This window comes from Salmo salar, chromosome 19 (assembly GCF_965601325.2).
Source record: "Salmo salar chromosome 19, fSalSal1, whole genome shotgun sequence".
NCBI lineage: Eukaryota > Metazoa > Chordata > Actinopteri > Salmoniformes > Salmonidae > Salmo > Salmo salar.
The window spans coordinates 72,295,439-72,323,065 of record NC_138309.1 but is presented as its reverse complement, the minus strand read 5'-3'; the positions used below and the strand labels follow the sequence as shown (position 1 = coordinate 72,323,065).

Genomic DNA, 27,627 nt, shown 5'->3' with positions numbered 1-27,627 from the left:
AAAAACACCAAGCGGGATGACAACTTTTGCAAGGTACTGAATTGATTATCCCGGACCAGGCCCTATTGCCCGACACTCGTAGAAGGCGAAGACGGCGCTATAGAGTTTGGCGCGATGGCATCCTGGTGAGACCACGGCGACGAATGAATAAATCGCCTCTACCCTCTGTTCTATTGTCAAATGTGCAATCGGTGGAGAATAAACTGAACAAGCTCCGTTTGAGACTATCCTATCAATGGGACATTAATAACCGTAATATACTATGCTTCTCGGAGTCATGGCTGAACAAGGACATGGATAATATAAATCTAGCTGTTTTTTCTATGCATCGGCAGGACAGAAAGGCAGAGTCCGGTAAGATCAGATATGTCTCTTTATTAACAATAGCTTGTGCGCAATCTCTAATATTAAGGAAGTCCAGAAGTTCTGCTCACCTGAGATAGAATACCTCATGATACGCTGTAGACCATACCTATTACCAAGAGAGTTTTCATCTGTATTTTTTGTAGCTGTCTATTTACCACCACAAACCAATGCTGGCACTAAGACCACACTCAACAAGCTGTATAGGGCCATAAGCAAACAAGAAAATGCTCATCCAGAGGCGGCACTCCTAGTGACCGGTGATTTTAATGCAGGAAAACTGAAATCCGTTTTACCTAGTTTCTGCCAACATGTCACCTGTACAACTACAGGGATAAAATCCTAGATTACCTTTACTCCACACACAGCGATGCATTCAAAGCTCTACCCCACCCTCCATTTGGCAAATCGGTCCATAACTCTATCTTGATTTCTGCTTACAAGCAAAAACTCAAACAGAAGTACCAGTGGTGGTCCGATGAAGTAAATGCAAAGCTACAAGAATGTTTCGCTAGCATAGACTGGAATATGTTCCGGGATTCACCCAATGGCATTGAGGTCACAGGCTTCATTAATAAGTGCATCGACAACATTGTCCCTACAGTGACCATACGTACATAGACCAACCAGAAGCCATGGATTACAGGCAGCATCAGCACTGAGCCAAAGGCTAGAGCTGCCACTTTCATGAAGCAGGACACTAATCCAGATGCTTATTAGAAATCTCGCTACGCCCTCCGACAAACCATCAAACAGGCAAAGCGTCAATACAGGACTAAGATCGAGCCTACTATATGAGCTAAAGGACTTCTATGCTCGCTTCGAGACAAGCAACAATGAACCACGCATGAGAGCACCAGCTGTTTTCCGGACAACTTTATAATCAAATCATATCAAATTGTATTAGTCACATGCGCCGAATACAACAGGTGTAGACCTTACAGTGAAATGCTTACTTACGAGCCCCTAACCAACAATGCAGTTTAAAAAAACATAAGAATAAGAAATAAAAGTAACAAATAATTAAAGAGCAGCAGTAAAATAACAATAGCGAGACTATATACACGGGGTACCGGTACAGAGTCAATGTGCGGGGGCACCGGTATGTTGAGGTACTATGTACATGTAGACGAGCTTCAATGCCATACAACTCTCCTTCCGCGGCCTCCAACTGCTCTTAAATGCAAGTAAAACTAAATGCATGCTCTTCAACCGATCACTGCCTGCACCTGCCCACCCGTCCAACATCACTACTCTGGACGGCTCTGACTTAGAATATGTGGACAACTACAAATACCTAGGTGCCTGATTACACTGTAAACTCTCCTTCCAGACTAATATTAAGCATCTCCAATCCAAAATTAAATCTAGAATCGGCTTCCAATTTCGCAACAAAGCATCATTCACTCATGCTGCCAAACATACCCTCGTAAAACTGACCATCCTACCGATCCTCGACTTTGGCGATTTACAAAATAGCCTCCACAACTCTACTAAACAAATTGGATGCAGTCTATCACAGTGCCATCCGTTTTGTCACCAAAGCCCCATATACTACCCACCACTGCGACCTGAACGCTCTCGTTGGCTGGCCCTCGCTTCATACTCGTCGCCAAACCCACTGGCTCCAGGTCATCTACAAGTCTTTGCAAGGTAAAGCCCCGCCTTATCTCAGCTCACTGGTCACCATAGCAGCACCCACCCGTAGCATGCGCTCCAGCAGGTATATCTCACTGGTCACCCCCAAAGCTAATTCCTCCTTTGGCCGCCTTTCCTTCCAGATCTCTGCTGCCAGTGACTGGAACGAACTGCAAAAATCACTGAAGCTGGAGACTCATATCTCCCTCACTAGCTTTATGCACCAGCTGTTCGAGCAGCTCACGGATCACTGCACCTGTACATAGCCAATCTGTAAACTACCCATACAACTACCTCATCCCCATACTGTATTTATTTATTTATTTATTTATTTACCCATCAACTGATGAGGAGCTCCCATGGAATAGCGGTGATTTTCTTCGCCGTCCCTTGCCATCGCCATGCCGCAGGAGCAAACACACTCCACGGCAAGAATAAACAGACCTGTAGCTGAATATGCCACTCTCTCTCCCTCAGTCACTTTATGTCTCTCTTTCTCTCTGTCTCCCTCTGCCTCTCACTGTCTAACCCTCTGTCTAACCCTCTCTCTCACCCTCTCTCTTTCTTTCTCCCTCAGCCTCTCTCCCGCTATCCTCATCCCTCATTTTTTTCCCTCAACCTCCTCACTTTGCATCTCTCTCACCCTCCCCCTCTCTCGGTCTGTATGTCTGCCTTATCGTTCACTTCACCGCCTGCCTGTACTCCATTAGTTATGCTACTTTTTCCGTACCTTCTTCCCTCTTTACCACCCCTTCTACCCCCTCTCCTCCTCCTTCTCTCCCTCCTTCTAGTTCTCTCTCCACTTAACTTGAAGTTATCTGTCAAATTCCATCCTGGCGGCTGTGGTGCTGGAATCAATCAGAGTTGACTAGCTTTCAGCTTATCTCAACCCAAGGTGATAGATTTTCCTTGTTAGCTATAATTTGATGCTCTATCCCATCTCTTCCAAAGCAAATTAAATTGTAGTTGAGTCGAATGGAGCTCCTAGTTTCAGGCTGCCGTGAGTGAGTGAGCAAGTGTGTGTGTGTGTGTGTAAGAAGACTGTGTGTGTGTTTGGGAGTTAGAAAGAGTGTGTCAAATCCGATCAAAGCTTATTTGTCACATGCGCCGAATACAACAGGTGTAGACTTTACCATGAAATGATTGCTAACGAGCCCTTCCCAACGATGCAGAGTTAAAAAATAATCATACAAATAAAAATAGTAACACAAGAGGAATAAAATACACAAGAATGGAGCTTTATACAGGTAGTACCAGTACTAAATCAATGTGCAGGGTATGAGGTATTTGAGGTAGATACTATATGAATATGAAGGCAGGGTAAAGTGACTAGGCATCAGGATAGATAAAAAGAGTAAAATAAAGAACAGAGTAGCATCAGCATATGATGAGTGTAAATGTGTATGTGTTTATGTCATCAAGGCAGACGGTGGCCACTTGATTACTACATGATTCCATCAAGGCAGACGGTGGCCACTTGATTACTACATGATTCCATACAGGGCCTTGCAAAAGTATTCATCCCCCTTGGCGTTTTTCCTATTTTGTTGCATTACAACCTGTAATTGAAATTGATTTTTGGGGGGATTTCATGTAATGGACATACACAAAATAGTCCAAATTGGTGAAGTGAAAAAAAAAAATCTAATTGTTTAAAGAAATTCAAACCGGGAAAGTGGTGCATGCATATGTATGTACCCCTTTTGCTATGAAGCCACTAAATAAGGTCTGGTGCAATCAATTACCTTCAGAAGTCACATAATTAGTTAAATAAAGTCCACCTGTGTGCAATCTAAGTGTCACATGATCTCAGTATATATACACCTGTTCTGAAAGGCCCCAGAGTCTGCAACACCACTAAGCAAGGGGTACCACCAAGCAAGCGGCACCATGAAGACCAAGGAGCTCTCCAAACAGGTCAGGGACAACGTTGCGGAGAAGTACAGATCAGGGTTGGGTTATACAAAAAGATCAGAAACTTTGAACATCCCACGGAGCACCGTTAAATCCATTATTAAAAAATGGAAAGAATATGTTACCACAACAAACCTGCCAAGAGAGGGCCTCCCACCAAAACTCAGATAAGGCAAAGAGGGCATTAATCAGAGGCAACAAAGAGACTAAAGATAACCCTGAAGGAGCTGCAAAGCTCCACAGGGGAAATTGGAGTATCTGTCCATAGAACCACTTTAAGCCATACACTCCACAGAGCTGGGCTTTACGGAAGAGTGTCCAGAAAAAAAGCCATTACTTAAAGAAATAAGCAAACACGTTTGGTGTTCACAAAAAGGCATGTGGGAGACTCCCCAAACATATGGAAGAAGTTACTCTGGCCAGATGAGAATAAAATTCAGCTTTTTGGCCATCAAGGAAAATGCAATGTTTGGCGCAAACCCAACACCTCTCGTCACCCCGAGAACACTACCCCCACAGTGAAGCATGGTTGTGGCAGTGTCATGCTGTGGGGATGTTTTTCATCGGCAGGGACTTGCAGCTGTAATTGCTGCAAAAGGTGGCTCTACAAAGTATTGGCTTTGGGGTGGGTGAATAGTTATGCACACTCAAGTTTTCAGTTTTTTGTCTTATTTCTTGTTTGTTTCACAATAAAAACATATTTTCCATCCTCAAAGTGATAGGCATGTTGTGTAAATCAAATGATACAAACCCCCCAAAAAATCTATTTTAATTCCAGGTTGTAAGGCAACAAAATAGGAAAAATGCCAAGGGGGTGAATACTTTCGCAAGCCACTGTACACATTCATTACTATGGGAATGCTGGAGATCGAATTTGAATATTTAAACACTGTTGCAATGTCGGAGACAGATGGCAAGGTTTATACAAATCTCCACTGTTGAAAACGAAATGTTAGTCTAAATGAAATGTGAGATAATGTCTAGATGCTTTAAAAGTGGAGTTTATAATTTGCCTGGCTGGGCTGATGAGACAGTGGATTGCGCAGGCAGATGGAATAGAGTAAATAGGCTTTTTAACGTCATAGATTTAGCCGGTGGTAACTTGTGGAACAGACACCGGCTGGAATGTTCTTTAAACCAATCAGCATTCAGGATTAGACCCACCCGTTGTCTAAGGATTTATTAATTCATCTTATGCTACTCAAATAGAAATAACTTACATTTTTACTTATTGCACATGTTACTGAAATGGTTGTTCTATTTTAGATGTTTAAGGCACTCTCATACCTTAGTCTTCCCAACCCTGGCAGTCATTCTGAATGTAGGTTGCGGTTGAATAAAAATTCTAAATGTTGGTTATCCCCACTCTTGCTCGATTCCAATAGGAATTACACATCACTTTGCAAGCCATCATAATGTGACTTGCAGGCCTGATGTGGTTTGTAAACAAGGAGTTTCAGACCACTGTATTAGGGTAAAACTAGGCCATTAAAAGAAGACCTTCTAAACTATATTCAGTTGGGAACTCACTTGGTGAAGGCCACCGGACTGAATATTGAATGAATTCTTCAACCATCTCTCTGTCACTAGCAAACACAGTCATGGGTGGTACTGGTAACTCTAAAATTCACTCAAAAGGCACCCTGGAAAATATGCAAATAAGGTTCAACACCCTACAGCAGGGCTATTCAAATCCGGTCCTGGAAGGCCAAAACATTTTTGGTTTGGGATTTTTGTATGGTTCGTCAAAGAACCATCCCATGTATAGACGGGTTGGTTGTTCAGAAACAAAACCGATGTGTGCACAACTATGGGGCAAAACAGACACCATTGACTGTTGACAACATGTAAACTCTATCTAGTCTCCAAATGTTTATTGAAAACATAAATACATTTGCACAATGAGCACTTGTCTCTCAAATACATCGCTACAGTTGTTGGTTAGCTACTGTATCTAGCAAATGTTTGCCATATTAGCATAGACATGACATCAGATTCATGATTTCGACTGGCTGAGAAACGCTGCCTGCCTGTCTGTCTCGTCCTGACCCCCGACCCCTACACATTCATTACTATTGGACAGCTGGAGATCGAATTTGAATATTGAAACAATGTTTTAAATGTCGGAGAGACATGGATTAGAAGCAACATTTGCACTGAGCTAAAGGGTAAAGCAGCTGCTTTTAAGGAGCGGGACTCTAACCCAGAAGCTTATAGGAAATCCCGCTATGCCCTTCGACAAACCATCAAACAGGCAAAGCATCAATACAGGACTAAGATCGAATCGTACTACAACGGCTCCTACGCTCGTTGGATGTGGCAGGGCTTGCAAACTATTACAGACTGCAAAGGGACGCACAGCCGAGAGCTGCCCAGTGACATGAGCTTAGCAGAGGAGCAAAATAACTTCTATGCTCGCTTCGAGGCATGTAACACTGAAACATGCATGAGAGCATCAGCTGTTCCGGACGACTGTGTGATCATGCTCTCCGCAGCCGATGTGAGTAAGACCTTTAAACAGGTCAATATTCACAAGGCCGCTGGACGGATGACCAGGACTTGTACTCTGAGCATGCGCTGACCAACTGGCAAGTGTCTTCACTGACATTTTCAACCTCTCCCTGTCTTAGTCTGTAATACCAACATGTTTCAAGCAGACCACCATAGTCCCTGTGCCCAAGAACACTAAGTTAACCTGCCTAAATGACTACCGACCTGTAGCACTCATGTCTGTAGCCATGAAATGCTTTGAAAGGCTGGTCATGGCTCACATCAACACCATTATCCCAGAAACCCTAGACCCACTCCAATTTGCATACCGCCTCAACAGATCCACAGATGATGCAATCTCAATCGCACTCCAAACTGCCCTTTCCCACTTGGACAAAAGGAACACCTATGTATGTGAGGATGATGTCCATCAACTACAGCTCAGCTTTCAACACCATAGTCCCCTTCAAGCTAGGACCCTGGGACTGAACACCTCCCTCTGCAACTGGATCCTCCCAGGTGGTGAGGGTTGGCAACAGTATCTCCGCCACGCTGACCCTCAACACGGGGGCCGCTCAGGCATGTGTGCGTAGTCCCCTCCTGTACTCCCTGTTCACCCATGACTGTGTGGCCACACACGACTCCAACATCATCATCAAGTTTGCTGACGACACTACGGTGGTAGGTCTGATCACCGGCGACGATGAGACAGCCTATAGGGAGGAGGTCAGTGACCTTACAGTGTGGTGCTGGAATAACAACCTCATCATCGACGTCAATAAGACCAAGGAGCTGATCTTGGACTACAGGAAATGAGGGGGCGAGCACACCCCTATCCACATCGACGGGGCTGCAGTGGAGCGGGTCGATAGCTTCAAGTTCCTCAGTGTCCAAATCACTAAGGACTTAAAATGGTCCACACACACGTTCACAGTCATGAAGAAGGCGCGACAGAGCCTCTTCCTCCTCTGGAGATTGAAAAGGTTTGGCATGGGCCCTCAAATTATCAAAAAACTCTACAGCTGTACCATTGAGAGCATCTTGACTGGCTACATCACTGCTTAGTATGACAATACACCACCCTCGATCGCATGGCGCTACAGATGGTGGTGTGGACAGACCAGTACATCACTGAGGCCGAGCTCTATATCAGGCGGTGTGAAAGGAAGGCCCCAAATCGTTAAAGACTCCATCCACCCAAGCCATAGACTGTTCTCTCTGTTTCTGCACAGTAAGCGGTACCGGTGTATCAAGTCTGACACCAACAAGCGCCTGAACAGCATCTATCCCCAAGCCATAAGACTGCTAAATAGCTAACTAAATAGCTAACAAAATGACTTCACAGACTATCTCAGTTGACCCTTGTATTTTATTTTAATTTTGTCTCTACAGTGGTTCCTCCTTTAAAAATTGTGTCATACTGCAGCACACCTTGCAGGCTGCTGCAGCATTCTATGGCACGGTATATAATTTGTCTGCCATTTTTTACGTTAATGCAAGTTAGTGCTAGTTTGACCACCAGAGGACATCTTTGAGAAGCATTTGATAGTCTCCCATATTGGCATTACTAGAGAATTTAAAACCTTTTTTTGTAATAACATAGTACATGGGATTGATTTTAAGAAATGTGGCTTAATTAATTTGATTAATATTATGGTGTTTCTATTCCTAGAAAAACGAAAACCTCAGGGTTTCCGTTAGGATGGAATGGAAAATACTGTGCTGTACAATGTGACGATTGGTAGTAGACTACAGCATAAGAGGAAAATCTAAGGGGCATAACATTTCCACACCCTAATTGCAGTGTAACCAATACTCATTTTGCCTATGGTAGGCCTACAGTATATACAATATATTTTTCCAATGACATGACTCTCCAGCAATAATTACATGTAGAGGATTGGATGATTCTAAATGAATATCTAAGGGGCATTTTCCGTTAGGGTCTTTGAGAATATGTAAGGGGCTTTTTTATAATTCTAAATAAATTAATAATAATAATAATCGCTTTGTTTAAAAAGTAATGATATTTTTGATATTTCACTTTCATTTAACCTAGAGTGACGAGAAAATGCAATTTTTGAACGTAGTGTGAGACATTCTCACTAATTTGTAAATACAGCCAATTTCTTATTTAGAATTATTTATTTCTGGAGAAACCGAACTTGATAATTTAGCAGACATCACTTGCTAATATTCAGTCAACACATATATTTCTAGAATATCATGGAATATAATTGAACATTTTCATTTCTCCATGCTTGTCTCAGAGCAGCGCGAAACGGTGCTGAAATAGACGTAATCTGAATAAAGGCCAAAATAACACTGCTAACAGTGATGCTGTACAACATGCCCATGTTTGTTTGAAAGAGTATTTTCCAGTAAGCAGCAATTTGTTTGCCTTCATTAGATAACTTTGTCCCAATATTTCTGTAATTCAGTGATATTTACTCCCATAGTAATTTGTTCGTTCGTTCGATCCATAACTAAATAAACATCAGCATTTTGAAAGAGTATTTTTATCATTATTTTATTAACAAAAGCATAAAGATGCTGATGAAGAAATACAGTACTATACAGTATATGCTTTTACATTTGGATAATAAAGCATTTAAAGCATTTTGAAGATATAAGCCACCTGCATTTGTTTATTAGGCTACTGTGCAGTCTGACAAGTAAACATAGCCTACAACACATACTGTAGTAAACATGGGAAAGTGCCTAATTCCTTACATAAGGGAGAGCAGGCCATGTCTAGACTTGACCTCAAGTACCTTCAATAATGGCTGTACTAGAGAATGCGGGCAAGAGGTAGACCGGGGTTCAATTCGTCAATGGGGAGGAAGGAGTAGGTTGTCCTTGTAAATAACAATTTGTTCTTAACTGATTCCATATGTGTTATTTCATAGTTGTGATGTCTTCACTATTATTCTACAATGTAGAAAATAGTAAAAAGAAAGAAAAATCCTGGAATGAGTAGGTGTGTCCAAACTTTTGATTGGTACTTGCTTAATTAATTTGATTAATATTATGATGTTTCTATTCCAAGAAAAACAAAATCCCTCTGGGTTTCCGTAAGGACGGAATGGAAAATATGGCACTGTACAATATGATGGTCGGCAGTACAGTACTGGGCTATTTAGCTAAAGAATCCCCATATCATGCGGGCAGGGCACACGGGAGACCGGGGTTCAATTCCTCAACAGGGAGGAAGGAGTAGGCTGTCCTTGTAAATAAGAATTTGTTCTAAACTGACTTGCCTAGTTAAATAAAGGTTACACTAAGAGCATAACATTTCTGCACCGTCATTTTTTTATTCTAGTCTAACCTATACCCAAACGGAGAATAAGTGAAAATAAAAATCTCTTTTGATTTATCAAGACCAGTCCCCATGCTTGTCTCAGAGCAGCGTAATACGGTGCTAAAATAGTTGTAGGCTTTTTCTTCAAATCCTATTGCTTTTAACTTCAATATTCTCTTTAAATAAAGAAGACCGACACCACTTTTAACAGCACATTACTCAACACTAGTGAGACTCATGTTGCCTACGGTAGGCCTACAGTATATCGAAAAATGTGACGTGACTCTCCGCCAATAATTACATATAGAGGATTGGAGGATTCTAAATTAAAACCAAAAGCAGCCTCATGGGACTCCTGGTGGCGCCCGGCACGGGAATCGAACCTGCATCTGTAGCAATGCATATTGTGCTGCGGGAGCCCCCATCCACTCCAGAGCCCCTCTCCACAAAGTATCAAAATACAGAGAGGAGTTGGTAAAGGAATATTGTCCTGCTAATAGCCCATAATGGGCTATTATAAAACTGTACATGGTGTCCAGGTCAGGATAACCAAAACATTTCTTTATTAAAGACTATAGGAAAGAATGTTGGTACTTATTTATTTTGATCCAAAGTGATTCACTCAGCTTTATGTAGGTGCCGGCTATATGACTGTGTCATCAACTTGATAATATATAACGATATTTTGGAGGTTATTTCGTTTTCAAAAAAATGAAAGAGAGCGATTGCAATCTGAATAAACACCAAAATAACATTTGTAAAGGCCAAAACATTTATTTATGTTTTTAGAAGAAGAGAAATGCTGCGCCAATTGTGTGCCACCCATAAAGGCCTAAATGTAGCCCTGCTAATAGCCATAATGGCGCTGTACAATGTGACCGTGTGTTTGAAAGTGTATTTTCCAGTAAGCAACAATTTGTTTACCTTCCATAGACAACTTTTTTTCCAAAATGTATGCAATTCACTGATATTTATTCCCATAGTAATTCGTTATGGATCCATAACTAAATAAACATCAGCATTTTGAAAGAGTATTTTTATCATTATTTTATTAACAAAAGCATAAAGAACTTGATGAAGAGATACTGTACTGTTGTTTTGAGTTAGAAATCTAACACTTCAGAGTACTTAAGCATCGAATACATTGCAGGTAGGGGGATGTTCACACCTGCAGTAGCCTGGCTATAAAGAGTCTATTGTCCTGCTAATTGGGCTACAAGTGTTTGAAAACCTGTTTTCAAAATGCCACCAGCTGTCCATCACTACCGTAAATAAAAGCACAGCATCTTGTTTACATTCTTTATTGTAACCACAATGTCACAAATAATTTGTATCTACATTTCCAATTACTTTTAGTGTTCAGGATTCATTTGATTAATATTATAGTCTTTCTATTCCAAGGAAAACTAAAAACCCTCTGGGTTCCCGTTAGGACGGAACGGAAAATATGGAGCTGTACAACCTGACGGTCGGGAGTGCACCACTGGGCTATTTAGCTAAATAATCCAGTGTCCTGTGGGAAACAAATGTTCTACTTCTACTCTAACCAAAACCCAAATGGAGATTCAGTGAAAATAAAAACTCCATTGATTTATTAAGACCAGTCCCCATGCTTGTCTCAGAGCAGCGCAAAACGGTGCTAAATATTTGTACGCTATTGCTTCAATATGCTCTTTAAATAAAGAAGACCTACATCACTTTTAACAACACATTACTCAACACTAGTGAGACTCGTGTAGCCCACAGTAGGCGAAAAATATGACATGACTACACCAATAATTACATATAGAGCATTAGAGGATTGGATGATATTTCTGTAATTCAGTGATATTTATTCACATAGTAAATCACTATGGATCCATAACTTAATAAACATCGGCATTTTGAAATACTTTTTTATCATTATTTTAATAATGAAAGCATAAAGATGCCATAAAGATTATTAGTTACATTGTTTTAGTTTGAACGTGTAGACTGGCACTAAGAACAGAACAGCGGGAACGTTTCCCTAGTCAGCGCCATATTTAGTGCATTGTCCCTTAAATATTTTGGAAATGATTTCGCTTTCAAATCACGTAAAATTAGCAAGAAAAGGGCCATTCTTGAACATGGGGTGAGACATTGTTACTGATTTGTAAATAAAGCCAGTTTGCTATATAGAATTATTTATTTCTGTTTTTAGAGGGAGAAAAACCAACAATCCTACAATCATCTGATGGGTCTCCCAATCGAGGACAGCACAGGTATTGACCCAGCATCTGTAGCAACACAGCTTGCACTGCTATGCAGTGTCCTAGACCATTGCGCCACTTAGGCACTGTACAATGTGACTGGTTGGGAGTGGCCTACAGTACTACAGTAAGAGCCTAACAAAATAAAATAATAAAAACCTTAGTGTAACAACAGTTTTAGTAAGTAATTCTGAAGTCGTGCATCAGTTTCTATTTAGGTTTATGTCTCCCATTCATTGTCAGAGACACAGTATGACCCAAAAGCATAATCAGTGTTCTAACTCCCCCTTGCGCTGGTCTGGAGCTATGAATTGGTGATGCAGGGTACCGTACTAAACCAAAAATTACCTCTAAATTCCGCAGTGTAAGCTCACAACTTTTTAAAGGAGGAACCACTCACAGGGCCCTATAGACTGACACTCCAACACACACAAAAACACGCACTCCATCATTTGCTCACACACACATAATATGCACAGACATTTATACTTTCTCTACACAAACGCACACCCACTCACATACAATCGTCGCATTAGCTGCTGCTACTCTGTTTATCATATATCCCGATGCTTAGTCACCTTACCCCTACACATATCTACCTGTATCACTCCAGTATCCCTGCACATTGTAAATAGGGTACTGGAACTGACTGACGCTTTATATAATTTAGTATGCTTACTTTTTTTTTTTTTTCATATTTCTTATTTTTATTTCTTGTGTGTTTTTGTTCTACCTTATGTTATTTTTAGTATTATATTGCAAGAAAGGCATTTCACTGTACTTGTGCATGTGACATTAAAACGTGAAACTTAACATTTTAAGAAGATACAACGAGCTGAAACAAGCCACCTTCGATTCCATGCAAGGCAGCTTCTAGTCATTGTTGCTAGTTATCTAACGGTTCAAAATCATAACAAAGCACACCTTCCGTCCACATCGATGTGCGCGCATAATTTTTGGGACGTTGTTAGCCAACCCTTCTATGTCTCTTCAGAGACCCTAAAATGGGTTCCCCTATGACATTGCTCTCAAGAACCTTATTTGGTACCAACTTGCACCTTGACTTTTGTGTAGAGTGAATGTGGTCATGTCAGGTCTATTGACAGTTCTTATCACTGTCACTTCCATGTCAAACTTACACTGTCAAATATAGTGATACCGTTTATTATAAGTAATGTAAGATTGGTGATGGTGACCCACCTCATCCTTGTCCTCAGCCTGGATGAAGAGGGGTAGGGCGAAACCCACCTGGGCCAGCTCAGTAATACGCACTCGGTACTCGGAGCTGTTGAACTTGGGCGCGTTGTCGTTCTTGTCAATCAGCAGGATGGTGAAGGTGGTCATCACCGAGGCATCCGTCGGGGTACGGTCATCATTCAACTCTGTGCCCTGAGGGAGGAATGGAGGAGGAGAAAGGGGGAAGGTAGGGAAGGAAGGAAGGGGGGAGTATGGAAGGAGGACAGGCAGAGAAGGCAGGCGGATAAGTAGAAGTACAATCATTAATTTCCAGTGTGAACGAGAGAGCTAGAGAGAAAGATAGAGATACAGTATGTGGTAGGGAAAGGGGGAATTCATATCTTATAAATATATTACATTTTTTGGGGAAGATTTTCTTTATTTTGGTCTATGAATTTTCTCCTGGTTTGCTGTAATGGTTGATTTCAATTAAGGATAAAGATCAAGGTTGGAATATACACTGCTCAAAAAAACAAAGGGAACACTTAAACAACACAATGTAACTCCAAGTCAATCACACTTCTGTGAAATCAAACTGTCCACTTAGGAAGCAACACTGATTGACAATAAATTTCACATGCTGTTGTGCAAATGGAATAGACAACAGGTGGAAATTATAGGCAATTAGCAAGACACCCCCAATAAAGGAGTGGTTCTGCAGGTGGGGACCACAGACCACTTCTCAGTTCCTATGCTTCCTGGCTGATGTTTTGGTCACTTTTGAATGCTGGCGGTGCTTTCACTCTAGTGGTAGCATGAGACGGAGTCTACAACCCACACAAGTGGCTCAGGTAGTGCAGCTCATCCAGGATGGCACATCAATGCGAGCTGTGGCAAGAAGGTTTGCTGTGTCTGTCAGCGTAGTGTCCAGAGCATGAAGGCGCTACCAGGAGACAGGCCAGAACATCAGGAGACGTGGAGGAGGCAGTAGGAGGGCAACAACCCAGCAGCAGGACCGCTACCTCCACCTTTGTGCAAGGAGGAGCAGGAAAAGCACTGCTAGAGCCCTGCAAAATGACCTTCAGCATGCCACAAATGTGCATGTGTCTGCTCAAACGGTCAGAAACAGACTCCATGAGGGTGGTATGAGGGCCCAACGTCCACAGATGGGGGTTGTGCTTACAGCCCAACACCGTGCAGGAAGTTTGGCATTTGCCAGAGAACACCAAGACTGGCAAATTCGCCACTGGCGCCCTGTGCTCTTCACAGATGAAAGCAGGTTCACACTGAGCACATGTGACAGACGTGACAGAGTCTGGAGACGCCGTGGAGAACGTTCTGCTGCCTGCAACAACCTCCAGCATGACCGGTTTGGCGGTGGGTCAGTCATGGTGTGGGGTGGCATTTCTTTGGGGGGCCGCACAGCCTTCCATGTCCTCGCCAGAGGTAGCCTGACTGCCATTAGGTACCGAGATGAGATCCTCAGACCCCTTGTGAGACCATATGCTGGTGCGGTTGGCCCTGGGTTCCTCCTAATGCAAGACAATGCTAGACCTCATGTGGCTGGAGTGTGTCAGCAGTTCCTGCAAGAGGAAGGCATTGACGCTATGGACTGGCCCGCCCGTTCCCCAGACCTGAATCCAATTGAGCACATCTGGGACATCATGTCTCGCTCCATCCACCAACGCCACGTTGCACCACAGACTGTCCAGGAGTTGGCGGATGCTTTAGGACACGAGTGGTCACTGAATGGTTTGATGAGCATGAAAACGATGTAAATGATATACTATTGCCATCTCAGTCACCAGATCGCAACCCAATTGAACACTTATGGGAGATTCTGGAGCGGCGCCTGAGACAGTGTTTTCCACCACTATCAACAAAACACCAAATGATGGAATTTCTCATGGAACAATGGTGTCACACCCCTCCAATATAGTTCTAGACACTTGCAGAATCCATGCCAAGGTGCATTGAAGCTGTTCTGGCTCGTGGTGGCTCAACGCCATATTAAGACACTTTATGTTACAGGAGTTACCTATACCATGACATTTGAAATCCTTAAATTAATAAAACAACAAACTTTAGAATGTTGTGTTTATGTACGGCACATTGAGCTACTGCTGCTTTAACTAGGCAAGTCAGTTAAGAACAAATTCTTATTTACAATGACGGTCTACCCCGACCAAACCCAGACAATGCGGGGTCAATTGGGACTCCCAATCACGGCCGGATGTGATACAGCCTGGATTCAAACCAGGGACTGTAGTAACGCCTTAGACCGGTGCTCCCGAGTGCATTCACTATAGCCTACAGTTCTGAGGATGAACAAAGTGATTGCTTTATTTTCTTTTTCTTTCATGGGCTATGGGTTGTGTTTCACATGAAAAGGCATTTTACTATCATTGCTAGCACATTTAGCCCTCCAGTCAGCCTTGACAACAGTATTCTATTTTCCCCACTTCAAATAGCGATTATCCTACAGGCATGCACCAAGAGAGGGTCCACAAGACCTGACAGAGATCAATGCAAAGCACTACTCAGAAAACCTTTTTTGAAACAGAATCAGTTCTATGATGGCGAACATTAGACTTCTCTTTTACTGTTGCTGTTAGCCTAGGCAACTATTAGCCAAACGCTACCACTATAGCACCCTGAAAACAACTGCGCTCTCTGTCTGATGTTGTGACATTTACAGTGGGGGAAAAAAGTATTTGATCCCCTGCTGATTTTGTACGTTTGCCCACTGATAAAGAAAGGATCAGTCTATAATTTTAATGGTAGGTTTATTTGAACAGTGAGAGACAGAATAACAACACAAATATCCAGAAAAACGCATGTCAAAAATGCTATAAATTGATTTGCATTTTAATGAGGGAAATAAGTATTTGACCCCCTCTCAATCAGAAAGATTTCTGGCTCCCAGGTGTCTTTTATACAGGTAACGAGCTGAGATTAGGAGCACACTCTTAAAGGGAGTGCTCCTAACCGGAGCTTGTTACCTGTAAAAAAATACATCTGTCCACAGAAGCAATCAATCAATCAGATTCCAAACTCTCCACCATGACCAAGACCAAAGAGCTCTCCAAGGATGTCAGGGACAAGATTGTAGACCTACACAAGGCTGGAATGGGCTACAAGACCATCGCCAAGCAGCTTGGTGAGAAGGTGACAACATTTGGTGTGATTATTCGCAAATGGAAGAAACACAAAAGAACTGTCAGTATCCCTCGGCCTGGGGCTCCATGCAAGATCTCACCTCGTGGGGTTGCAATGATCATGAGAACGGTGAGGAATCAGCCCAGAACTACACGGGAGGATCTTGTCAATGATCTCAAGGCAGCTGGGACCATAGTCACCAAGAAAACAATTGGTAACACACTACGCCGTGAAGGACTGAAATCCTGCAGCGCCCGCAAGGTCCCCCTGCTCAAGAATACGTATACATGCCCGTCTGAAGTTTGCCAATGAACATCTGAATGATTCAGAGGACAACTGGTGAAAGTGTTGTGGTCAGATGAGACCAAAATGGAGCTCTTTGGCATCAACTCAACTCGCCGTGTTTGGAGGAGGAGGAATGCTGCCTATGACCCCAAGAACACTATCTCCACCGTCAAACATGGACGTGGAAACATTATGCTTTGGGGGTGTTTTTCTGCTAAGGGGAAAGGACAACTTCACCGCATCAAAGGGACGATGGACGGGGCCATGTATCGTCAAATCTTGGGTGAGAACATCCTTCCCTCAGCCAGGGCATTGAAAATGGGTCGTGGATGGGTATTCCAGCATGACAATGACCCAGAACACACGGCCAAGGCAACAAAGGAGTGGCTCAAGAAGAAGCACATTAAGGTCCTGAAGTGGCCTAGCCAGTCTCCAGACCTTAATCCCATAGAAAATCTGTGGAGGGAGCTGAAGGTTCGAGTTGCCAAACGTCAGCCTCGAAACCTTAATGACTTGGAGAAGATCTGCAAAGAGGAGTGGGACAAAATCCCTCCTGAGATGTGTGCAAACCTGGTGGCCAACTACAAGAAATGTCTGACCTCTGTGATTGCCAACAAGGGTTTTGCCACCAAGTACTAAGTCATGTTTTGCAGAGGGGTCAAATACTTATTTCCCTCATTAAAATGCAAATAATTTTATAACATTTTTGACATGCATTTTTCTGGATTTTTTTGTTGTTATTCTGTCTCTCAGTGTTCAAATAAACCTACCATTAAAATTATAGACTGATCATTTCTTTGTAAGTGGGCAAATGTACAAAATGAGCAGGGGATCAAATACTTTTTCCCTCCACTGTAGCATCATTTCGATTGGTAAAGCGAATAGAGTATTATTATTTATTTTTTAATATTCGGATATCCCACCCAAAAATATTAGATTATTTTATAGTGAAATAATTTCAAATACTCATCTCTAACACACACATGTTCGAAACACAGTTCAAAACACAAAAAACAACACAGTTTGTCTGATCCTGAATCTTTTTGTACAGGTCATCTATCTATTTGTGAGTCTAAAGCAGACTACAGGTTCTGGTAGAAAGCAGTCATCAACTAGCCTCGTACAGTCACACTGATCTCGCGAGGTTAGATAAATATGTTTAGTGAAACATAGATAAATATGTTTAGTGAAACATATTTATGTAAGCTCGTGAGATCAGTGTGATAGTACGAGGCTAGTCATCAACATTCACTCTGACAAAACTGGCCTTTTACCACAAATCCCTCCACCTGTTCCCCACTCTGAAATTGATAAGAACATCTTCTATTCCTTCATCATCCCAGGTTGTTCCCAAGGAAGACTAGCTGTTCTCTGTCATAACATGCCTCAGGTTGGGGTGATGAAATGCACACCTGGAAGATTATACCTCACCTCCCAATGCCTTGAATTAAGTATTGATGATGTATTCTATACTGTACCAGCATACTGTATTCAGAATGTATGTACTGTATGTAACTATGAGGGTTTACAACTAAATAAAATGCAGAGTTGGTAGTGTAGCTTCGACAACCTCATGATGTTTAAGGATGTTAGGAAGCTCCATAAGCAAATCCAGAGATGCTATGCAGTGAACAGGCGAGCAGTGCACCCTGTTCAGTTTTTTCTAAAGCGAATAGAGTATTATTATTTGCTCATATTCGCTTTATGCTCAGTTTAGGTCTCTCATTACTCCCAGGCCTAAACACAGACACAGACAGACAGACCTTGACGGTTAGAGTGAATCCGGATGAGTAGAGGGGGTTCTCTCTGTCCAGCTGTCCATTCACCGTCAAAGAGCCACTGATGTAGGCCAGAGCAAAGATGCTGTTGGTGTTGCCTGGAGGAATGAGAAGAGAGGCGGAAAGAGGGAAAGGAGAGGGGGAGAGAGGTGAGAAGGTAGGAAAGGAAGGAGAGAGAGAAGGATATTAAAGTAGAGGGTGAGGCAGAGGAGGGAAGTGATGGGGGAGAGGGAGAGAGAGAGTCAGTGATCCTCATCAGGTAAATTATTAAACATGCCTATTGGGTAGAGGTATCCGTAGGACTAGTCGGACAGGTGGAGGTGCTCTATGAAGTGTTTGTGTGTGTGACGGAGTGTCATATATAATACAGTGGCTGGCCCATGCTATAGCACTATCTCTCTACCAGTCCAGGGCTCCCCTCTGACCTCTGTCCACCTGCATCTTTTTATCTAATTTGTGAGTCTGCTCTCTGCTCTTCACCTCTACTTCCTCCATCAGCCTCTTAATTTCTTCCATGGTCCTGTGTGGGTCAGTTGGTATGGCACTTACAACACTATGGTTGTGGGTTTGATTCCATATGGAAATGTATGCATGCAGTACTGTAAGCCGCTTTGGCTAAAAGTATCTGCTAAATGGTCAAAAGTAGTGCACTATGTAGGGAATAGGGTGCTTATTTGGGACTCATAACATTGTGTGTTGACTGCTTTCAATCCACTAGAACAATTTCAGTGTGTGTATCTCTATCTTCCACAAACTGTATCTCTATCTAGCTCTCTCGTTCACAATGGAAATTAATTATTGCACTTCTACTTATCCGCCTGCCTTCTCTGCCCATCCTCCTTCCATACTATCCAATCTACCCCTTTTTTATACTAATTAGCAAACCAAAATTGGTTCTGTGAAAGTTTTCATAACACAAAAACTCTCCAGTCGTGCTGATGATTATAGAATATTTCTATAAAACATTTGCCTGATGTTGCAAGAATGTTCCTGGAAATAACATTTAATCTGTCTTTAAAGGTTCCCAGATTGTTTCATTAGGTTGTGGGAATAGTTTGGTGAGAACATTGTGGGGACATCACAAAATATACACTGCTCAAAAAAATAAAGGGAACACTTAAACAACACAATGTAACTCCAAGTCAATTACACTTCTGTGAAATCAAACTATCTACTTAGGAAGCAACACTGATTGACAATAAATTTCACATGCTGTTGTGCAAATGGAATAGACAACAGGTGGAAATTATAGGCAATTAGCAAGACACCCCCAATAAAGGAGTGGTTCTGCAGGTGGTGACCACAGACCACTTCTCAGTTCCTATGCTTCCTGGCTGATGTTTTGGTCACTTTTGAATGCTGGCGGTGCTTTCACTCTAGTGGTAGCATGAGACGGAGTCTACAACCCACACAAGTGGCTCAGGTAGTGCAGCTCATCCAGGATGGCACATCAATGCGAGCTGTGGCAAGAAGGTTTGCTGTGTCTGTCAGCGTAGTGTCCAGAGCATGGAGGCGCTACCAGGAGACAGGCCAGTACATCAGGAGACGTGGAGGAGGCCGTAGGAGGGCAACAACCCAGCAGCAGGACCGCTACCTCCGCCTTTGTGCAAGGAGGAGCAGGAGGAGCACTGCCAGAGCCCTGCAAAATGACCTCCAGCAGGCCACAAATGCGCATGTGTCTGCTCAAACGGTCAGAAACAGACTCCATGAGGGTGGTATGAGGGCCCGACGTCCACAGGTGGGGGTTGTGCTTTCAGCCCAACACCGTGCAGGACGTTTGGCATTTGCCAGAGAACACCAAGATTGGCAAATTCGCCACTGGCGCCCTGTGCTCTTCACAGATGAAAGCAGGTTCACACTGAGCACATGTGACAGACGTGACAGAGTCTGGAGACGCCGTGGAGAACGTTCTGCTGCCTGCAACATCCTCCAGCATGACCGGTTTGGCGGTGGGTCAGTCATGGTGTGGGGTGGCATTTCTTTGGGGGGCCACACAGCCCTCCATGTGCTCGCCAGAGGTAGCCTGACTGCCATTAGGTACCGAGATGAGATCCTCAGACCCCTTGTGAGACCATATGCTGGTGCGGTTGGCCCTGGGTTCCTCCTAATGCAAGACAATGCTAGACCTCATGTGGCTGGAGTGTGTCAGCAGTTCCTGCAAGAGGAAGGCATTGATGCTATGGACTGGCCTGCCCGTTCCCCAGACCTGAATCCAATTGAGCACATCTGGGACATCATGTTTCGCTTCATCCACCAACGCCACGTTGCACCACAGACTGTCCAGGAGTTGGCGGATGCTTTAGTCCTGGTCTGGGAGGAGATCCCTCAGGAGACCATCCGCCACCTCATCAGGAGCATGCCCAGGCATTGTAGGGAGGTCATACAGGCACGTGGAGGCCACACACACTACTGAGCCTCATTTTGACTAGTTTTAAGGACATTACATCAAAGTTGGATCAGCCTGTAGTGTGGTTTTCCACTTTAAATTTGAGTGTGACTCCAAATCCAGACCTCCATGGGTTGATAAATTGGATTTCCATTGATTATTTTTGTGTGATTTTGTTGTCAGCACATTCAACTATGTAAAGAAAAAAGTATTTAAAAATATTATTTCATTCATTCAGATCTAGGATGTGTTATTTTAGTGTTCCCTTAATTTAACAAAAACTACCCAGTTGTGCGGATGATTCTATGATTCTAAAAAGCATTCACCTTCAACAATATTCAACAATGTTCCCAGACAGGGCCAGTCCTGGAATTTCTGCTGCCCTAGGCGAGACAAGAAATTGCTGCCCCTACATGAATCGTCCCGGTTAGCAAAATGACATTGAAATGACGTCAAAAATACGTATTTTTCCAGACGTTGAAGTTAGGTTCATTTTCGGTTCTGAATGAAAGTTGAAAATATGTAATTTATAGACGTCTATGATTGGTTTAGATTTGGTCCGGACCAAAAAACTACATCCGTGGAAATAAAGGCTGGTCTGGACTTCACCAAAAAATACGTCCAAAAGGCGTTAGCGTTGGTCCGTGCTTACTGAGGACTGGAGTTGCCCATCCCTGGCTTACAGTTCCCCATGAAATGTAAAAATAAAGACGTCCAAAAGACGTCAACGTCGGTCCGTGCTTACTGGGGTGTAGCCTACCATGTCGGCCCGCAATGGAATTGTATGAATGCCCATCCATGTGGTAGGCCCACCATTTGTAAAACAGGCCATTGCATTGGCTTTATTAGTCCTGATTCCTGTGACTAATCAATTTAGCTATTTTAAGCTCTGAATAGCAGACACTCAACTTTATCAGGAGGAGTTATCCTGAGCCTATTTGTAATGTGCTTACACAGCGGGAAATGCAGAAGTATTTTCTTTTTGCTATGATCAGCTCTTAAAAAATGTACAAATACAAACTTGAAACCACTGATCATGACAATTTAGCCCACGGGATGAAACTACTGGACAGCAGTTGTGAGTAGCCTGATTTTCCATTCCATATTCTCCATTTTACTTTGACCTGTCCTGTTTTTAGGATATTTTATATGTTTGTTAACATGTCAGCCCATTTATTATTTGACTGGGCGCCATTTACGTTAGGCTATTTGATCGGAGAAACTGCATCATGTAAAACTTTTCATTACATTGTCATACATTTTATCTCCAGCCTGTAGGCTACAGAAAAGGCCACACTCTTTCTATCATATGCTATTTCTGCTACATATTTTATGCTAGATAATTTTTTTGGACGGAACGTTGGTGGAGCGGTGCAGCGATGCGTCTCTCCAACAGCACCCTGGAGAGACGTGCTGGGAATGATAAATATTTTGCCTCCCTGCCTTTGACAAAGTGGGCACTGCTTATCATAGGGCACTCACTTACAAAGCCCATATGCCACTGGTTGAGAGAAATTGTCATTGTTTTTGGCAAGAATTATGTGAGGTTTTATGTTATTGGAGGTGCGTCTTATTCACTTTAGCTCAGAAAATGCCTCCATAGGCGGCCGCCTAATCCGGCCTAATAGTCCAGCCCTGTTCCCAGAACACAGTCTGTTCTTTATAGGTATCCAGAATGTTTCTTTCGATTGTGGGAACATTGTGGGTATATGACAAGGTTCCCAAAACACTAAAACTGTCCAGTTTTGCTGACATTTATATCAGGGTGCATAAAACATTCCTTTGATGTTGCAAGAATGTTGACATAATAGCCTTTCTGCGTTTGGAAAGGTTCCCTTAACATTTAATTAAGTTGTGGGAACAGTGTGGGTACATTACAAGAGATAGGTTCCCAAAACAAAAATATGATAATTTGTGATGACATTCATACAATGTTCAAGTTAGGTCGAATAGGACATTCCGTTAAAGTGGAAAGAATATGTAGTTGTTACTAACATTTTTGGAATTAATAATACCCATTGATTCTTCAAGAATATAACTTCTGCATTTGGAAATGATTCTGACCCCTTTACCTTTTCCACAGGCTTATTATAAAATTGATTAAATAGTTTTTTTCCCTCTTCAATCTACACACAATACCCTATAATGACAAAATAAAAACTGGTTTTTAGACATTTTGGTACATTTATTAAAAATAAATAATTGAAATATCCCATTTACATAAGTATTCAGACCCTTTACTCAGTACTTTGTTAAAGCACCTTTGGCAGCGATTAGAGCCTTGAGTCTTCTTGGGTATGATGCTACAAGCTTGGCACACCCGTATTTTGGGAGTTTCTCCCATTCTTCTCTGGAGATCCTCTCAAGCTCTGTCAGGTTGGATGGGGAGCGTTACTGCGGATTTATTTTCACTGTCTCTCCAGAGATGTTCGATCAGGTTTAAGTCTGGGCTCTGGCTGGGCCACTTAAGGACATTCAGAGACTTGTCCCGAAGCCACTCCAGTGTTGTCTTGGTTGTGTGCTTAGGGTCGTTGTTCTGTTGGAAGGTGAACAAGGCCCAAGTCTGAGGTCCTGCGCGTTCTGGAGAAGGTTTATATCAAGGATCTCTCTACTTTGCTCTGTTCATCTTTGCCTCTATCCTGACTAGTCTCCCAGTCCCTACCGTTTAAAAACATCCCCACAGCATAATGCTGCCACCACCATGCTTCACTGTAGGGATGGTGCCAGTTTTCCTCCAGACGTGACACTTGGCATTCAGGCCAAAGAGTTCAATCTTGGTTTCATCAGACCAGAGAATCTTGTTTCTCATGGTCTGAGAGTCCTTTATGTGCCTTTTGGCAAACTCGAAGCGGGCTGTTATGTGCCTTTTTACTGAGGAGTGGCTTCTGTCTGGCCACTCTAACATAAAGGCCTGATTGGTGGAGTGCTGCAGAGCTGGTTGTCCTTCTTCAATTTTAGAATGTTGGAGGCCACTGTGTTCTTGGCCTCGACACAATCCTGTCTCGGAGCTCTACGGACAATTCCTTTGACCTCATGGCTTGGTTGTTGCTCTGACATCAAATCAAATAAACTGTGGGACCTTATATAGACAGGTGTGTGCCTTTCCAAATCATGTCCAATCAATTGAATTTACCACAGGTCGACTCCAATCAAGTTGTAGAAACATCTCAAGAATGATCAATGGAAAAAGGATGTACTTGAGCTCAATTTTGAGTCTCTTAGCAAAGGGTCTGAATACTTATGTAAATAAGCTATTTCTGTTTTTTTTTATACTTTTGCAAAAAAATCTAAAAACTTGTTTTCGCATTGTCATTATGGGGTATTGTGTGTAGATGAATGAGGATTTTTTTAATGTAATCCATTTTAGAAAAAATATGTAATGTAACATTTGGAAAAAGGGAAGAGTACTTTCTGAATGCACTGTAAATATGCCTCATTAACTTAGTACATATTGTTGTACCACATCAGAACCCAAAATATAAGCTTGTTTTACGCCAATGTTTGAAAACAAAGTAAATGTAAACAAACACTATATCGTCTAAAAAAATGACTTAAACTATAATGTTGATATCTTGGATGGTCAGTCTTTGCATCCATGGCTCTGTCTATGAATTTGAGAGTTATTACATTTTTTCAGACCCACCCTTCAGCTTTTTACTATAATTACTGGTGGGGAGAACACTTTGTTATTGCGGCTAAAATTATGCAAAAGTATTATTGTGATATTCACTAAGGTTGCACAGAACATCCCCACAATGTTGCATAATGTTCAACAATTTCAAAATATCTGTTTTTATGATGTTCATAGCACATTTGTTTTTGGTTTAACATAATATTCCATTGATGTTCACGCAATATGCACTTGACAATATCTTGGAGTTATTCAGAACATTTCAATAACATTTTGAAAATGTTGTATACTGAACAAAACTATAAACACAACATGTAGTGTTGGTCCCATGTTTCATGAGCTAAAATAAAATATCCCAGTTTTCGATATGCACAAAAAGCGTACTTCTCTAAAATGCACAAATTTGTTTACGACCCTGTTAGTCAGCATTTCTCCTTTGCCAAGGTAATCCATCCAACCTGACAGGTGTGGCATATCAAGAAGCTGATTAAACAGCATGATCATTACACTGGTATACCTGGGGACAATAAAAATGTGCAGTTTTTTCACACAACACAATGCCACAGATATCTGAAGTTTTGAGGGAGCGTGGAATTGGCATGCTGACTGCAGGAATGTTAATTTCTCTACCATAAGCTGCCTCCAACGTCGTTTTAGAGAATTTGGAAGTATGTCCAACCGGCCTCACAATCGCAGACCATGTGTAACCATGCCAGCCCAGCTAGCTAGCTAGCCAACTACAGCTAACTTACAGTCACGTCAAACACTGCAGCCAGAATAACAGCAAAGTAGCTGCATTTGCGTTTGTTTAAGCTGTTTTCTTTTGACATTTATTTGGATACATCCATAACAATGAGCTAATGACGGACAATTTCGCCTGGCGTAGAAAATGTGCTCTCTCGTCAGGACATTTGGTCAGAGGAGCTAGCCAACAACACAGCTAACACAATCACTTCAAACAGAAGCTGGAAAGATAGCAAACTAGCTGCACTTTAATTTTGTTTTACCTGTTTTCTATTGATAGTTATTTGTATATATCCATAGAAATGATGGGAAGAGGCAGTGTTACACGCAGGCAAGAAGGCAGGCACACACACAGATGCAGGCAGGCACATACACAAATGCAGACAGGCACGTATGCAGGCGCGTGTGTGTGTGTGTGCGTGTGTGTGTGTGTGTGTGTGTGTGTGTGTGTGTGTGTGTGTGTGTGTGTGTGTGTGTGTGTGTGTGTGTGTGTGTGTGTGTGTGTGTGTGTGTGTGTCAATGTGTGGACTGTGGAGCTAACTTACAGGGGTTGATACTATGATGTGAGAAATGAGAGGATTGCCAAAGCTCTCACATTACCAACTGTAGTGGACTGGAAAATGAGAAACGCAAGCAGTGTTTCCCAAGAAGCATACCACACACACACACACACACACACCTGTGTTACAGTTTTTTAAATCCCTTTGGTACTATTACCACAAGTATGTGGTCAAATTTCAGAACTCTTAGTACAATACTCAAAACAGATAATCAAAAGGCTGTTTTTTCAAAACTTTAAGCACATTTTCAATTGACTAACTAAAAGACACAAAATCACACAGTAACTTTTTCACCAAACCTAATCAGTGTTAGAAATACCTTTCATATAGAGAAATTGCCTTTCGCAATGCAATGCTCACAATACTTTTCACATGATTCACTTCTAATTAGTTTAAATACATTTGACCATCACTTAATCCAACTATGCTAAATGGTTAATCACTTAACCGTTTGGTAAACTGGTTTGTCTACTATATACGGATTTTGAGCGCTACAGAAATGTCTGTTTGTAAATTGGTCACCATATAAAAAGGGGTATGTGAACACTTGCAATGTCTTTCAACTTGGAGCAGGATATACAGCAATGGAGGAAGAAATCAAAGAGTTTGTGGGCAAGGTCCCCATCAGAGAGGTGGGCATGGGCCCTATCAAAAAGGTCAAAGAGGTAGGCATGGGCCCAATCAAAGAGGTCAAAGAGATGTGCATGGGCCCCCCTTCAAAAAGGTGGACATCAGAGAAAGGGAGGCAGATGGCAGGGAACTGTTGTGTCTAATGAAGTTCGGGCCATCGTCATTGACCCAGGGGTTAAACAGAGGCCTTACCATTGCAGAGGGTGCCAGATTAGGTCACCCCAATCTGAAAAGAACTACTATCAATTCATTCATGAAAACATTTTGCCAAGAAAACTGGTAAGTCTGAAGGATATGCACTATGCTTTACCATTACATTTACATGAAATGACATATTGTAATGCATGTAAATTCACCATTTTTTTTTTACAGTATTCTTACAGTATGATCTATTGACAGTACAGTGGCTTGCGAAAGTACTCACCCCCTTGGCATTTTTCTTATTTTGTTGCCTTACAACCTGGAATTAAACTATATTTTTGGGGGGTTTGTATCATTTGATTTACACAACATGCATATCACTTTGAAGAAGCAAAACATTTTTATTGTGAAACAAACAAGAAATAAGACAAAAAAACAGAAAACTTGAGCGTGCATAACTATTCACCTCCCCAAAGACAATACTTTGTAGAGCAACCTTTTGCAGCAATTACAGCTACAAGTCTGTAATTATGTAGGGGTATGTCTCTATACGCTTGGCACATCTAGCCACTTTCAAGTTGGATGGGTTCCGATGGGGTACAGCAATCCTTAAGTCATACCACAGATTCTCAACTGGATTGAGGTCTGCTGGAAGGTGAACCTCCGTCCCATTCTCAAATATCTGGAAGACTGAAACAGGATTCCCTCAAGAATTTCCCTGTATTTAGCATCCATCATTCCTTCAATTCTGACCAGTTTCCTATTCTCTGCCAATGAAAAACATCCCCACAGCATGATGCTGCCACCACAATGCTTGTGGGGATGTTGTTCTCGGGGTGATGAGAGGTGTTAGGTTTGTGCCAGAGATAGCGTTTTCCTTGATGGCCAAAAAACTCAATTTTAGTCTCATCTAACCTGAGTAACTTCTTCCATATTTTTGGGGAGTCTCCCACATGCCTTTTGGTGAATACCAAATGTGTTTGCTTATTATTTTCTGGCCACTCTTCCGTAAAGTCCAGCTCTGTGGAGTGTACGGCTTAAGGTGGTTCTATGGACAGATACTCCAATCTCCGCTGTGGAGCTTTGCAGCTCCTTCAGTGTTATCTTTGGTCTCTTTGTTTCCTCGCTGATTAATGCCCTCCTTGCCTGGTCTATGAGTTTTGGTGGGTGGCCCTCTCTTGGCAGGTTTGTTGTGGTGCC

The 27,627-nt window shown here is 42.3% G+C and overlaps 1 protein-coding gene and 1 long non-coding RNA gene across 2 annotated transcripts in view; one reads left to right on the top strand and one right to left on the bottom strand.

Annotated features, from left to right (window-relative positions):
- The window catches only part of LOC106579432 (cadherin-23), a 692,150-nt gene that overhangs the window by 369,873 nt on the left and 294,650 nt on the right, over positions 1-27,627 (bottom strand). The window contains exons 10-11 of the mRNA XM_082965932.1: positions 18,321-18,433; positions 13,138-13,326 (exon numbers count right to left, since the gene is read on the bottom strand). Of these exons, the coding sequence (XP_082822058.1) occupies positions 13,138-13,326; positions 18,321-18,433 (302 nt within the window). The remainder of the gene's footprint in view (positions 1-13,137; positions 13,327-18,320; positions 18,434-27,627) is intronic.
- LOC106579436 (uncharacterized) overlaps positions 1-27,627 on the top strand; it is a 67,518-nt gene that overhangs the window by 33,383 nt on the left and 6,508 nt on the right. The gene's annotated exons all lie outside the window — the stretch shown is intronic.